The sequence below is a fragment of the Odontesthes bonariensis genome, chromosome 10 (assembly GCF_027942865.1).
Source record: "Odontesthes bonariensis isolate fOdoBon6 chromosome 10, fOdoBon6.hap1, whole genome shotgun sequence".
In the NCBI taxonomy this organism is placed as follows: domain Eukaryota; kingdom Metazoa; phylum Chordata; class Actinopteri; order Atheriniformes; family Atherinopsidae; genus Odontesthes; species Odontesthes bonariensis.
This window is the reverse complement of record NC_134515.1, coordinates 14,522,424-14,537,744: the sequence shown is the minus strand read 5'-3', so window position 1 is coordinate 14,537,744 and position 15,321 is coordinate 14,522,424. Positions and strand designations below refer to the sequence as shown.

General features: G+C 39.9%; 1 protein-coding gene across 1 annotated transcript; it reads right to left on the bottom strand.

Annotated features, from left to right (window-relative positions):
• Positions 1–4,586: 4,586 nt before the first annotated feature.
• Positions 4,587–10,238, bottom strand: actr5 (actin related protein 5). Its single transcript, XM_075475617.1, has 9 exons — positions 9,860–10,238; positions 9,183–9,421; positions 8,826–8,995; positions 8,489–8,706; positions 8,123–8,287; positions 6,818–6,922; positions 6,484–6,623; positions 6,153–6,285; positions 4,587–5,734 (listed from the first exon to the last, which is right to left on the bottom strand). The coding sequence occupies exons 1-9, from the start codon at positions 10,232–10,234 to the stop codon at positions 5,411–5,413; spliced, it is 1,869 nt and encodes a 622-aa protein (XP_075331732.1). The 5' UTR covers positions 10,235–10,238; the 3' UTR covers positions 4,587–5,410.
• Positions 10,239–15,321: the final 5,083 nt, after the last annotated feature.

The window sequence follows — 15,321 nt, the reverse complement described above, 5'->3', positions numbered from 1 at the left end:
GTTGCTGCCAATCAATCTGGGAAGGGTTATAAGACCGTTTCTCTCATCCTAAAGTCCATCTTCTACAGTGAGAAAGATTATTCACAAGTGGGCATTTAAGTGAGTTGACAATTTTCCCAGGAGTGGTTGTTCAAGCAAATTTACCCAAAGTGCAATGCTCAGACAAAATTAAAACTATTGAGAGATACATTTCAGTCTCTACAGGCCTCCGTTAGCATGTTAAATATTAAAACTTATGACAGCACATTTAGAAAAAGGGAAAAAGTCTGGCTTGTTTGGAAGGGTTGCAGGAGAAAGCCTGAACATGGCCACACAGCTTTGGTTAGCAGAGTTGCATCTGAACAAACTGTCAGATGTCCTTTGACAGATTGGACAAATTGGAGATGTTTTGGTCATAATGCACAGCACCATGTATGGAGAAACCAAACACAGCATATCAGCAGTAACTCCTCATATCAGCTGTAACTCTTCATATCAGCTGTCAAGCATGGTGGTGGAGGGCTGATAATTTGGGCTTGTTTTCCAGCCACTGGGCAACTTGCGGTCAATGAGTCCACCATGAACTCCTCTGTATACCAAAGTATTCAAAATTTCAGTCAAATTTGAGGCCATCTGTCTGACAGCTGAAGCTTGGCTGAAACTGGGTCACACAACAGGACAATGATTCCAAACACAGCAGCAAATCTACAACAGAATGGCTGAGAAATAATATGAAAAAGGTGCTGCAATAGTCCAGTCATAAACTAATGCTGCAAACCTCAATGAACTGGAGCAACACTGTAAAAAAAGAGTGGGCCAAAGTTCCTCCACAACGATGAGAGAGAAAATGATTACTTAATACATAATTATATATATGAAGTATATGTATATATATCTTTATATATCTATATATATAGATATATATACATATACTGTATAGATATAGATATATAATTAATTTTTCTTTTTTTTTATGTATATGTAAAACTTGATAATTGAAAGTGGGTGTACTTTTTTCATGACTTGTTTCTTAAAGCTGATAAAAGCTTTTTCAAAAAAGCTCCTACATGGAAATGTGACCAAATGAGCCTCTGACGAACACTAACACTGGGAGATGGGGTGTGCATGTCCTTGTTTCTGTGACCTCAATGAGATCGTTTACAGTTTAAACACTGACCAGTAGTCCTCAAAGACAGGTACATATGTGCTAAGACTTCATTTCTGGAGTGCTGGTTGGGTTAAGCAGTGAGGTTTGAATTTAATAGGATTAGGAAGTCCATAATAAATGGAGGTCAACCCAATGTCCAAGGGAAAAAAAGCAAGCTTGTATGCATTTTTGCTTGCAGTGTATAAAGAACGTCATGGTTAGACATCCGTAAATGCAGCCTCTATTTGATTAGTTTAATTTTGAACTAAGTTTAAAGTTAGAATCAAGTTAGGAGAGAATTAAGCTCAGGTTAAGGTTGGATCAAGTTTAGGGTTAAGGAGGCACTGGTCATGGATAAGTTGACAGCAATTATATCAATCACACATTCCCTGAAGTGATGGAAATACTCGCCAGGAAGTCCTTTAATTGGACTAATAACAAAAATAGTCTGATTTTATTTAACCAGCATTTAACAGCTGTTTTAAGGCAACTGATTCTACCTTTCCAGAGTGAAGCACTGTTCATGTTGTTGCCTTGACAGGTGGCTCTGGGTTTGTATCCGAGTTCAAACGATTCCACTAGTGACAGGTTTCACTTCTAAAAGTGCTCCTGCAGCAGAGTCAACTTTCAGCTATTCCATCATATAATGCTGCAAGACTGGGGGGAGGGGGGGGGGGGGGGGGGGGGGGGGGGGCTGCTGTTGTTTCACAGTACTGCCTGGAAGATTCTGCAAATATTGGTGGAACACCAGAGAGGCGGATTATGCTGCTGGGAAAATTTAACTCTTTATGTTACTTTGAGTAAGTTGCTTTTACTGTTGATACTTTTATTATTGGAGTATGTTTTGTTTTTTTATTATGCTTATGCTCTGTTATGGCAACTGTTAAATAAGGAGTACGACACAGACTTGAGTGCAAGTGCATTAACAGGAATATCAAATAAAGGAATGCCAAAGGAAGCATTAACCGGCAGTTGTACAGCAGCTCATCATAAACCGTCCACGCTCTCCATCCAAACAGGAAATATCAGCCCTGTAAGGGTCATTAAGCTCATAATGTTGACGTCCTGTTCATCTATGAGCCCGTTGCTGGGAAGAACAGAAAGTTCCTTTGGTTGGATGGGAGCCAATCCTTCTGCTGAAGACAAACTTTTTGATAGTTTATTAAAACCCAGCTTAGGAAAGAAAGATTGATTTAGTACATAAATTATTTATATATTTTTTTATATAGTTCTGTATTATTAGAATGGAAAAACAGTAGAAGTATTAGAAATGTTAGCTGTTGGAGATAAAAAAAACAAAAAAACAATGCAGTGTAATGATAAAAACAACAACTTTGCAGTAGTTTCAAAATATTCTATTCTTCTCATAATCGCAATCATTTGTGGGGAGTTCATATTTTTAGCACAATAAACTCAATATTTTTCATGCTTTCCTAGGAAATTATTATACATTGTAGGTGAAAGATACAACCCTACATCCACCCAACTTTCATAGCAGTACTCCTCTAAAATGTTGTCCCAGACTGAAGTAGTAGACTTGGTTACTTTGGCCAACAACTTCTGTAACAAAGCCAAGAGGACAACCTGCTGAAAGGGCTATTTTATACATACATAACGCTCTCTGTGCTAGTAAAGGTGTGGATGGTCCCGCTTTACATGTGCTTTATTTAAAATGTATGACAGTGACAAAATAAGACTGTCCTGTCATTTAAAAATATATATATATAAAAGGTATCTGTCACACCTCCAACTGTCGGTCCTTATTTTTCCTCTCCTCCACCACATGTCTGGTTGAAGTGAGCTCAGCCCTGTCTGGTGCTCCTGCTGACCTACAACACTGCAGCTCACAAATGAATCCTCCAAATTGGACATTAGCCAACTGCATGGCACAACCTGGGTCCAGCAAAGCTCAGGCTTGTTTGATAATGTGAAAGATCTGCATGGTACAGTATCCCTCGAGTTATTTAGCAAATACTGTTTTTAGAAACCAACTAATGATGGCGGTGATTAAACGTGGCTTGTACATGAGTGACGTGCACACAGCAGAGAAATATTTATGCTGTAGGTAGAATTTGGGTGAAGGCTCATTTGAGCATGGTTAAAAGGGGTAGCCATGACAACCATTAACATTTCTGAACCATGACTTATCAGGCTAAACCTCAGAAAACCGTAAATAGCATCAAATATTATCTTTTTCAAAGTCTCAGATCACTAAGATGTCATTGAACTGTTTGTTTAAGGTATCACACAAACCAAAAGCCGCACGAATGGTTTCCCTTAGCTACTGTATGGAAAGAGGGGGGGGGGGCTCCAGCCCCCCTCCTGTTCCTAATGTTTATTCTTTCTATAAACATTAGGAAGGCTTTGTTAAAATGCAGCGTAACCATAGAAATAAATCCTACTTATTTGTTTGTTTTTGCTTTGCTTTTAATTTCTAATCCCTTTTGTTAAATTCAAGCCAATCACCTTTAAGTTACAGGCCTGTGATCGCTCTGATAAGCCCCATTCAGCTCCTTACTGAGGAAACTGGGATTTTCTGTGTGTGTGTGTGTGTGTGTGTGTGTGTGTGTGTGTGTGTGTGTGTGTGTGTGTGCCACCCTGCAATTTGAGGACAAGCAGAACAAGCCGAGTGCTGGTTTGAACTTTGTGCCCTGTCACAGTTTACCACATAATACTATTAGACCACAGAGGTAGGTTAATAATGAAGACCAAGGGACAAGGAGGTGGACACATCTGCAAGACAGCTGGCAGCTTCCTAGGCTTATTTAAAATCTTTACATTATGAGTGTTAAGGTTTAAAAGATGTTTTTAGGGATAAGACAGCAGCATATCTTGAGGTTCACTTGCTGTCCCTTGACTGTATGAACACTGAGCTAATTAAACTGGAGGTTTACAGACCGACAGGATAAACATAAAGTATGATTAGTTTAAACTGCTCTCTTGATAAATGAAACAGCTTTAATAAAACCTTCAGTGAAGGACCCCTTATGCCTAAAAAAAAACAGATACTACAAACACAAAAGTCAGCATTGTATAATAGTGTGTATTAATGACGACTGAATTTTCTTTTGATTCCATTTAGTGTAGCTTTGTGCCACCTAGTGGTGCAACAGTATACTGCAACATCCAATTATTAATTCAAAGACCCTGTTGATCCTTTATATAAAAGGAGTTCGCCTTTATTGTGCCGGTTTTATGCATCTATCAATTGATGTTTATGAACTCATATAAACATATAAGGTAGGGTGCAGAGCGGTGCAGAAATTATTATTCAATTTTGATTGCTGACAAATAGCTTAAATAATTTATTACTATAAATTTAAGGTGTTATTGCTTTTTATTTACTTACTTACAGTAAGGTTTTATTAATTGCATGTCTTTGGGGTTTGTCTGAAGGAATGAAAAATTTGAAATGGCATATTACTTTTAAGGACTAAATCATGAATCACTATATTAACATATTCTGAATACTAAATAACAATTTTATAGTATTTCTATAAATGTTATAAATAATAAAACTGGAAGTAATAAGATTAAGAGGAACAATCCTTAATTGTGCAACTAAATGCGTGTGGATCTTGATCTTGAATTTAATTCCTTTGAAAATGAACAGATTTTAGAGGAGATGGGGGGGTGCTGAAGAAGCAAAACTGACTAGAATATTAAAAAAAAATTTAAGCAATCAGTTCATCTTTAAACACCAACATGACAAAGCTGAACCCGTTATTCAATAAAAAGGAAACAAGGGTTTTATCAGTGTAAAAATATTCTTAAAAAAACACCAAATCAACATTTTATATTTACACAAAATTACACGAAATGTGACAACTACAGCTTTGAAAGTTAAGGACTATTCAATATGAACAGTCTTGTATGGATTACCCAGCACAATGAAAGCATTTTCCAGGCGTTACAGCAATCAATTAACAAAACTCCTCAATTCTTCATGACTCTCAAAATCTTAAACCAGTGACACTGAATAAATGTCGTCTCCAAAGCAAAGACAGACATGTTGTTCTTCTCAGGATAAAATCTTTTTGTTTATAATTATGTTCTACTGAGGTGTCATTTTTAGCCCTTCTGGATCAAAGAGCAAGGTCTTCAGCAAAGTTCACCGTTGAACGCAGTCGGTTGACACCTGTTCTCTGCAGGTTGCTGAAAAGCATGATCGGAATCAAACTAAATGACAGGGAACCCAATACAAAAGTAAACTCTTTAGTCCTTAATAATATCTGGAATTCAGTGAACATCAGGGGACATCAGGGTAATATCAGAGACCTCATTTCAGGAGGTAGCCATGGTAACATCAGCAGCAACAGCAGAGGAGGAGAGAGCCGGAGCAGAGGTTACCGTGGTGATGGCAGCAGTGGCTCCTGTTGATGCCTGTGTAGTGACAGACGGCTCAGCAGGGCGAGCAAGAACTGCTTTGGCAATCTTCATGGGTACAAAGGCATTAGAGGCTCCGTGCTCGCTCAGATATTCGCCTCCTTTCTCTTCGTAGTCTTGCCTACTGATCCATCCCTCTGCTTCTGCTCCCGGCAGATGTTCCAACGCCCAGTCTTGTGCTCCATACCAGGCGTCCAGGGCCGGCTGTGACGCCAAAGTGACCTGTAAATGAGTTAGTTAAAGCTCAATTGTATTAGGTTACCTCCAGATTATCTAAACCACTTTTACCCCTCTGAACAGTATTTGAGTCGTTTCAGCAGCATATCTGGTTTCTCTAGATACATTTTAATTACATTTTTACTACGTCTCTTATTTCTAAACCAGCCATTTCATACATACGTCTCTAAACAGAGTTTACACACATCATTTCACATTCAATTTATGAGTCGCAGTTCATATTCTGAGCTTCGGATAAAAGGTTGAGTTGACTGAGTAAACTCTTTCCAGTTAATTGTAAAACTGCTAGCAGTACATTTTTTTTTTAGGCCAAAATGTGTAAAATAAAAAATTGAAATATTAGATTTTCTGACAAAATTTGGTGTCTGTTTACCAGCATCGTAAAAAAGGACGTTAGCCGTACCTTGAACTGCGACTGAAAGGGCCTCATGGCCAGAAGCTCTCTCTCTATTCGCTCCTTCATCCCAGGATACTGCATGTTCCCTCCGGTCAGAAAAACATTGCTCACCAGCGCCTCCTGCTGCTCGGGGGAGTACCTATTTGTGTTACAGAGGAAGAAAAAAGATTAACACAACAGAGTTTGCATGTCAGTGTTGAGCATAAAATAATCTTATGTGATGAAAAGTATGTTTAGATAATAAATTGCAGTATGTGTAGTTCAACTGGAGATGAATTAAGGAGCATTCAGATTGCTGGCTTATAAATTAGATGTGGGCCTCATGTTGGATCATTACCTGGCCAGGACATACTGCAGCGTCTCCATCAGTCCCATCTGGTCTTCTCCAGTCAGCGAGGGCTGAAACAGAATCTCTGGACACCGCAGACGCTCCGTTCCCACAAACAGCTGGTGATACTCCGCCATGTTGAATGCAGGCTGGAAAAAATAAACTTATGCTTCAAGTATTGAGACAACCTCTATCATGTGTGTCTTTAGCAAAAGTTAAGCACAAAAACACAAGACTGAACTGAGACTTTTATTTCTCATTCCGGATGATATTTCCCTCTCAGCACCCTGCACAGAATTAATGAGGCTGGGTGCATCTGTGTGAGAATTTACAGTTTTACTACCTGAACCACATTAGCAGATTTTTCTGGCATCGTGTCCACAGGGAAGTCCGAATCCATCAGTCCCACTCCATCTCCCTCATCCATTGGCTGCTCCAACTCCGACACCTGGCAGAGGGCGACAGAATAGCCTCAGGCTCCATGTGAGCTGCAGCAAACAGGGAAGAATCCCACGGCGCATTCATAATAACATGTCCACCATCATTTGAATTTAACTCCAGCTCAGATGATGATCAAATGCAGTTTTTTTTTTTTTCCAAGAGTATACAGTTCGTATACCAGTGCATTTACATACTTATATACCAATACATAGCCGTGCGCAGGACATACATTGATCATAGCTATCAATCATAAAAATAAGGCTATGGAATCTACCTTTTATCTAACAAAGTGTTTGAGCAGATGTCAGTTTGTATTTGACTTTTACATTTCATTTTTGTAAATATGTGAAAACAGTTTCTGCTCACACATTTAATTCACAGCCAGGCTTTCTGCTGGCGATGTGCTCTCACAGCAGGAAAAGCAAGGAATGGGGTGCAGGAGAGTGTCTTTCTAAAGTGCGCAGGAAGACGGACAAGATGCAGAAATTCACCTTTAGAAATTGCTGTTTACTTTTTCAAAACATTGAGAACAGCAGACTAGGCTTCTTGTTGTGTTGATATCAGTGCTGCATGTAACTGAATGTATCCATAAACAGCATGGAGTATGTGGAAAGTAACACACGCTCTCAGCACAAAGAACAATGAAGCAGTCGCCCTCACTAAACACACACTAACTGACCTGCACAGGAGTTGTAGCTACACTAGTTCATTATCTTACCTGCTGGGTGGAAAGTCTCTGCATGAAATCCAGAGCAAACGTGGCAAACATTTGCTTTCCCAGATGCCCCTGCTCTAGAACATCTCTAGAATATTTCGAGATTCCAGCACATGTGTGAAAATGGCTTAAAAAAAATGTTTTGTTTTTTTTTCATTAATTGGTACCACTATGAGTATCACTGGGATCTTGTTATTGATTTAACCCTGAAAACATTTCAGTTCATCAAAACTGCATGATCTCTTTGCGTTTTAAAACAGCTTGGCTGGAACTGTGCACATCATCTAATTTGCAGATCAGAGGCATCTCTATCTCCATTCTAACAATCCGCCACAAACCTACAACTCACGCTTGCCTGCATATTTGTACTTGGAAGCTGACACTAAGAGAGAAGAAGAAGCAACAACAGGGCTGTACCACAAAGGTAAAGGTATATTGTATTTTGTGGCTAACTACAACATATCAAACAAAACAGTAACTGATAACACAAACCTCCAGCTTTCCCTCTGCTCCGTCACTGTGCAGCAGTTTCTGTCGGCCCTGGTCGACAGCGAGCTGCAGCTTGTTGATATATGACTGCAGCTCCTCAGCGGAGTCCATGTTGAGCTCCACCAGACTCTTGTGAAACTGATCCAACAGGCCGTCCTCCAACAGCTCCTATACACACAAAACTCTATGATCACTGTGTAATAGAATGAAAATAAATAAAAATACAGTCGTGGCAATAGTTTATTTTACAGGTTTTTATAACTAAAACCACAGCAGTTAACAACTTAAAAGAATAGTCTTCTTGTTTCTTTTTGGAAAGTAATGAGGAACTCAAAAAAAAGCATCAAATTATAATTCAGGGTCTCTTACCTGCACAGCCAAAAGTCTGTCCAGCCTCTCGTGGTCCTGCTGCAGCTTCTCCTCCCGCCGGCGAGCATTAATCTCCTGAAGTCGTCGAAGCTGCTGAGCTCGCCGTTCCTGCCGCTCCTCTACGCTCACACAACCACCGGGTACCTTCCCTGAGAAGGGAAGCTGCATTCGGTGAACTTCCCGCTCATAAAACTCTGGGCTGCGCCACTTTTCCAGCTCTGTGGAAGTATGGATGAAATGCAAAGCAACACAAATGTTTCAAAAACTAAAACCAATGTTGACTAGTAAATCTGGGTGAGCATCAACAGACGTGTCTGTACAAACATATGCACAGTACCGTCATGATAATCCACAGCAGTGTAACTGTGTTCATGCAGCAGCTCCTCCATGCGGCTCAGTGTGATGGCAGCGAGGTGACCTGGGTACTTCAGTTGCAGAAGGCGCTGCAGGTAGGACGCTGCCTGGCTTCCAGCCACGTTCACACGCTTACTGTTCGCAGCATCTAACCTGAAATAAAAACACCAGGAAAGTTGAACCCACTAGAAAACCAGTTGTGTGTGCGTCTTAGATTGTACTCAAGTAAATGAAAGCAATCAGACAAGAAGCATTCAAGATCGCATAAAACGAGCTCCGAGAGGGCAAATACAACAGTCATAAAACACAGAAAAAGTCGTCTGTGTCTGCTGAGGCTCACCTGCCGTTGATAACTGGCAGTATGTGTGAGCAGTGGTATCCAGAAGACAGAACAATGCCAGTGTGAGGTGGCTGGAGTTTCCTTTGAGAGTTATTGTGGTAGAAACTGTACAAGCCATCCACGCCATAGGAGACGTATGGGACACGGTAGCACTCAAACAGCAACTCTGACATCATCTGCCGGCAGTGCAGCGGGTTGCAGGGCGCCTCTGTCAGCACGATGGGATGTTCAACACTGCCCTGCACAAGCATGGGGAAAGTGATGCAGATTTACAATCTGTTCAGTTACGTAAAAGAAAATCCATTAATGCAAAACTCAGTCAACAGACTCTAAACTTTTTACCTCACTAAAATGTCCCTTTTTAAATGATATCTACATGTATGTGTGTATTATTTTGTGTTCAGTGTACGTGCTGTGTTTGTTGCTGCTGACCTGAGATGCTGTCTCTCTTGGTCAGGACACTCTCAGAATATACTGTATAGTATATGTTGAAAAATGTAACTGCTCTTGTACCTAGTATTATAAACATAGGTCTGATATATATTTTTTACTTAAAAAGATCAATTACCTGATGGAAAACCCTGCTCATTGGAAAATCAGAAACGTGTGAATATGCAGCTGTTTTTTATCTTAAAATGACACCGTTGGACACAAAATGTTCCCCCGTCTCCACTAACCTCCGAAGTGATGCCCAGGTGTGTAAACACATGGTCGAAGATGAGCTCCTGGATCTCGAAGTTCACCACTACGTTTCGGTCAAACTGGCTCTTCAGGAGCCACCGCAGCGGCTCCAGGTTGGGGATATCGTTGCCGATCTGGGTCTCGCTGCGGGCGGCTCCTCTGCTGCGCGCCGCCACCGACCTGAAGAGCAGATGCGGGGAGTCAGACTGAGCCGCCCAGCCGGCGCGGGTCTGGAAGGAGCCGTTATCTATCACTATCGCGGCCGGTGTGGGGATCCCACACTGAGGAGGGAGCTCAAAAACTGGATCTGGGGAGGCTTTACAATCCTGAAACGAGTATATTTGACAAACCGGACCGTCTGTGGAAGCCATTTTGAAAATGTGCGACTGCAAAATAAGGCCGAGAGGAAGCTCGGTGTGTCAGATATATGGTTCCTAGCAGTTGTTGACAACAACCAGTGAATGAAATTAAATCTCTTCAAGAAGGAAAATTTGTACAAGACCAAACTGTTTTAAATATTTATGTCGTAACCATGCAAATAAAAATATAGATTTTCTCTTTCCAAATACCCAAACCGGTTTCCCCTGCGTTTTTATTTGTTTATCTAATTTTAAACTTAGTATTTTCTGATTGCTTTCATTGCACTTAACATTTAGGTTGACCCAGAAATACAAAATATGAGAAAAAAACATGTAAAAACAATAAAAAGTGGCATACAAGATAAACAAAAAATAACTACAGGAATACGAGATTCTCAGCCTCCATCAGTGATTTGAGATTAAAAAAGGTCAAAAGGAGCATTTCTCATTCACGACGTTGTCTGATGAGATTTTGCCACTTTCCAAACTTACTTTAATCAAGGTAGCTGGGATCAATCTAGAAATAATGTCAGAAAATGATCCTTTGGATACATTTGGCATTGCGGAGCCGTCCCCTGACAGACATAGATGGGAGTTAAAACTGCTGGACGACAACAGCAACACAGGGCCTCCTCAATTTTACTTTTGTTCAACATTTCCGATACACATTAGTTTCATTCCATAGAGTCTTCTATGAATGTGATAATATAGAATCAGCATATAAGTTTGCAATATGTTAATTTTCCTTTTGCTTTTCTTACATATTTCCCACAGACAAAAACTCACCTTCTGGCCTTGTTTTCCATTTTGTGTTTTGTACCTTAGAGTCGTCATACCTTTTTATATATTTTCATACCTTTTACAGTCTATGTACCCACATTTAGAGCATGAAAAAAAATGTGTGTCTAACTTTTACCACCAGAGGTCACACTACACTACGCAGAAATCAGACAGATTTTGTTTTGGGGGTTTTTTTGTACTACAGAGGTCAATTTATATTTTAGTATACGTAAGCATGATGCACATAGACATCACTGATTTTTAACTCTTTTTAATTTTTTTAATTACATCAGTCTCTGTAGAAAAGTACCTCCAATTTGCAAAATAGAATGTTTTTGTTTGTGTGTTAAATCACATTAGAACTTGATTTTAAATTCTAGCAGGGACCTCAAAGTTAAAGTGAAAAGAAACAGATTATCTCCATTAGTTTCAAGTCTCTCTGCCATTTTCTAAATGTCGCTCCTCATGTATAATTTTGAGACAGCCAGTTATTTTTGATGAAGTATGCAGTATCTGAAACCACATATACAGTCATTTCCCTTATGACCCTGAGATCGCTTTTTTCTCTTTGTCTGCAGTCCTGTTTGTGTCAGCTGACTGGGTGAAGCCTCAGCTGGATATGTGGGACACCTGCACATGAGAGCTACTGTACTTCCCAGTCGACTTCTATTCAGATCAGACAGACAGTGCACATGCTGGAGATCTCATGTAGACAATCCTGAGCTGCATGATCTGAATATAAACGAGTCACACAGTCCTACCCTTTTTGTCATCATGAATCTATATATACAGATATAGATATAGGATATGAAGTACAGGGTAGTGAGCCAATGTTCTGCTTTTGTCAAGCTTTTATGCATTACTAAATAACAATAGAAGCAGCTGTTGAGTTGACATTTACACTCACTGTTGTTTCTGTTCCTGCATGTCCAAATCAAATCATCTCTGTAAATCATTAAAACACTGATCTCGATCTTCTAATTTGAAATCCTAAATATGTCAAATAGAAATTTTATTGTGTGCATTTGGAGATTTTTGATTTCCCTTGCTCTGATAATCTGATTTTCAAAACATAATACATGCATTTATATTATGATTCTTCTTCTTATTGTTGTTGTTCTACTTACCAGAGGAACAACTAAATAGCAGCCAAGACAGTGATTTATTGTTGGGTTTATTTCCTGGATAGTACAGTTATTTGGAAGCAGCTGATAAAAATGAGGAAGGAATCAAAGTGTGTGTGTGTTGTGGGGGCGGTTACAGTTTGAAGTATGATGGTGTGTCACTGAATCACGAGCACAGTTCACTGCTCAGGCACAAAGCTCTAAGTGACTGCTGTCCCCCTCCTCCTGATGCTAATAAGCAGATCTGGGTCACCTCAACCTCTCAAACACACTCGCGCACACACTGGTTAGACATACACTCACACAATCACATCCACACTGTTCACATATACCCACCCACACATTCATGCACAAACACACACAAACATGCACATATGTCCAAAATCTCAAACAACTACACCCATATCTACTTTCTTTCTTTTCAAACAGACACACACACACACACACACACACACACACACACACACACACACTGGCATCCTTTCCTCCTAGGAGGCAAGACGTGACATTCTGCCGCTGTCCGTGCGCAGCGCTTGCAGCTCTCTGCTTGTTGTGCTTGTCATCCAGGCAGCGGTGATGAGGCACAGGGGAACTAATAGGCTACAAGCACTATGGGACTGCCACATGTGAAGCCAAGCAGCCTCCATTTTGTGGAGGAATGAACAGACTGTTTGTTCCTTCTGACAGGGAGGGCAAGGAAGGGGAAATATGTTAGGGTCGGTTTTGTTTATATTTGGAGTGATTCAAATGATTTAATAATGTTTTTCGTTGTTTCAGTTTTAGATATTCAGTGTCTTGCTGTGAATTTATTTGAATTCTATGTTTTTGTGGTAAAACATGCTCAGATGTTGTTTGTGGAGGCAGAACAGGCTCCGTGACTTCTCAGCGGCATTGTGCTGTTTTCTGCTCTATGCTTTGAGGGGGAAAACATCTGTCAGTGACGATTATGTGTGTGACTGTGAGTCACAGCACTATAGCAATAATTTCCACCGTGTTGTCATGACAACGGAGAACTTTCTTTTTCGGTATGGATGCTGGAGGACCCTTCTTTTACTCGTTGAAGAGGAGGTTTTAGTACATTTTCTATACATGATATATTCAAATGTGTGTATTATATTGACATGATTAAGTGCAGTGTTGCTAAAGCGCAACCATTATTTGGTGTTTGTTTCAGACATTCATTACCATGTGTTTGTGTGTGTGGGTCTGTTTAAGCAGTCACATTGTGGAGGATTCATCTCCTTTCAGGGCACAGAAAGCAAATCCCCATCATGTTAATTATTCACTCAGTTCAAGGTTAAGACACGTTTTAGTTTAGGTTGGGTTTCAAGCATGGTTAGGCAAGTGGTGATTGTGGCTACAGCTGGGATAAATCTCCAGGAAACTGATGTCAGTTACTATAATGTCCTCTGAAGTGGTGGAGCCGATGGTATGTTTCTGTGAGTGCAAATAAATGAAGGAAGGAGTAAGAGTTTATGTAACAGCCCTGACTCTGAGCACTTCTGATATATGAGAGCCACACTGAGAAGAAAAGCCCACTGCAACCTCGATGACTCTCCTCTGCACCCTGTCACGCCTGCACACGAACAAACGCACTGTGAGACCTATACACTGCAATTCCCATCTCTTTGTCTTTTTAAGCGCATACACTCTCTACACACACTCACAGCGTCTGTCACTACCACTCTACTCAGTCTCTTGCCCTGTAAGCCCAGCAGATCTTTTTTGGCCCACAAAGTGATTAATGTGTTTGTGCACCTGTCATGAATAGAAAAGTGTGTTTGCGAAAGATATTTAAAAGAAACATTCTAGTAAAACAGTCATTCTAGTATTAGTAATTGATTTGTCTCTGTGTGTATGTGTTCAATTTCGACTATATTTGTGTCTGTACAGCAAAAAACGACTGCAGTTAAACAGAAAAGAATCTAAATATTAGAAATGTGGCACATAAAGTAGGAAAACGTGACAATACTGACATGTCATCAGTATTGACCGAAGAAGGCTTTAAAATTAAATATGGGCATCAGCCCAAAAATCAACATCGACATGCAAATAAGGTCAAATTTGTCCTGGTTATGGTTACTTTCAGGATTCAAAGAATGTGAAAAACGGAAAAACACAATGCAGTTAAACAATAAAGGCTAAAAATAGTTAATTTATTATGTTTTGTTACCCTCTTCCCTGAGTTTTGATTCACAAGCATGTGAACGGACAAAGACTCTGTACGTGTTCCTTGGTCATTATGTAAACACGGTAAACATGTAAACGTGAGGAAAGAAGTAATGGTGGAAGGTGCGGATCCACAAATCTATTCCAAGGACTATCGTGCAAAAAATCTCCATTTTGAGACTTTTTTTCTTCTCTCCCACTCGAGATTTCTTACTTTTCTATAGCTCCTTGTTATTCATGGTCATGGTCAGGGTTGAAATGATTACAGGGTACACATTTTACTGTAGAGGGTTTGTAAGTCCTGTAATGTAAACAATAAAAAGCGTACAGGATACACCTTTATCTCACAATTCATCACCAGGAATTGTGAGATTGTCACGTTTTGGTCATGTGGACAAAGATGCTTGTTACACCATTTCTGGGGATTCCAAGCTTACTAAATTACTTTAAAAATGGCACGTTTCGAATTTAAATTCAAATTGCAATTCTTTTTTCCCAAACACCTTTTTTCCTAAATTTGGACCTTGAAATTGACGGTTCCACCACAAAAGAGGCTTGTTGTTCATGAATCTGTAACTGCATCAAAAATCTGTCAGAACTAGAAAATATCAGCATCTCAGATATCAGCAAAACTGCAAAATCATGCATCCATAAGATATTTTAACAGACGATTAAAGCTTCCATCAGGTTGTGCAGAATTATGCTGAGAATTCATCTGTGACTAAATCCCACCCTGGAAGAGTTACTGTCCAGTCAATGCCGTTAGAATCAGCCATGAGAAGCCTGTCCATCTCTGGGTTTCTGAGGCTGTATAAATAAAAGGATGCAGCCAGAGATTCTGTAGCAACTTTGATGTAGCCTACTACAGATCTGAAACCGTTACAAAAGTGCTGGATACCTGCACTGCCTCTGAAGGGGACATAACTAAAGATGCATTTTTATGGAGGTTTCTGACAGAATTTCCACTACAGATCTCAATAGATATTTTTTCTCTATATGATTCATGGTTTCAGTCACTAGTTGTTT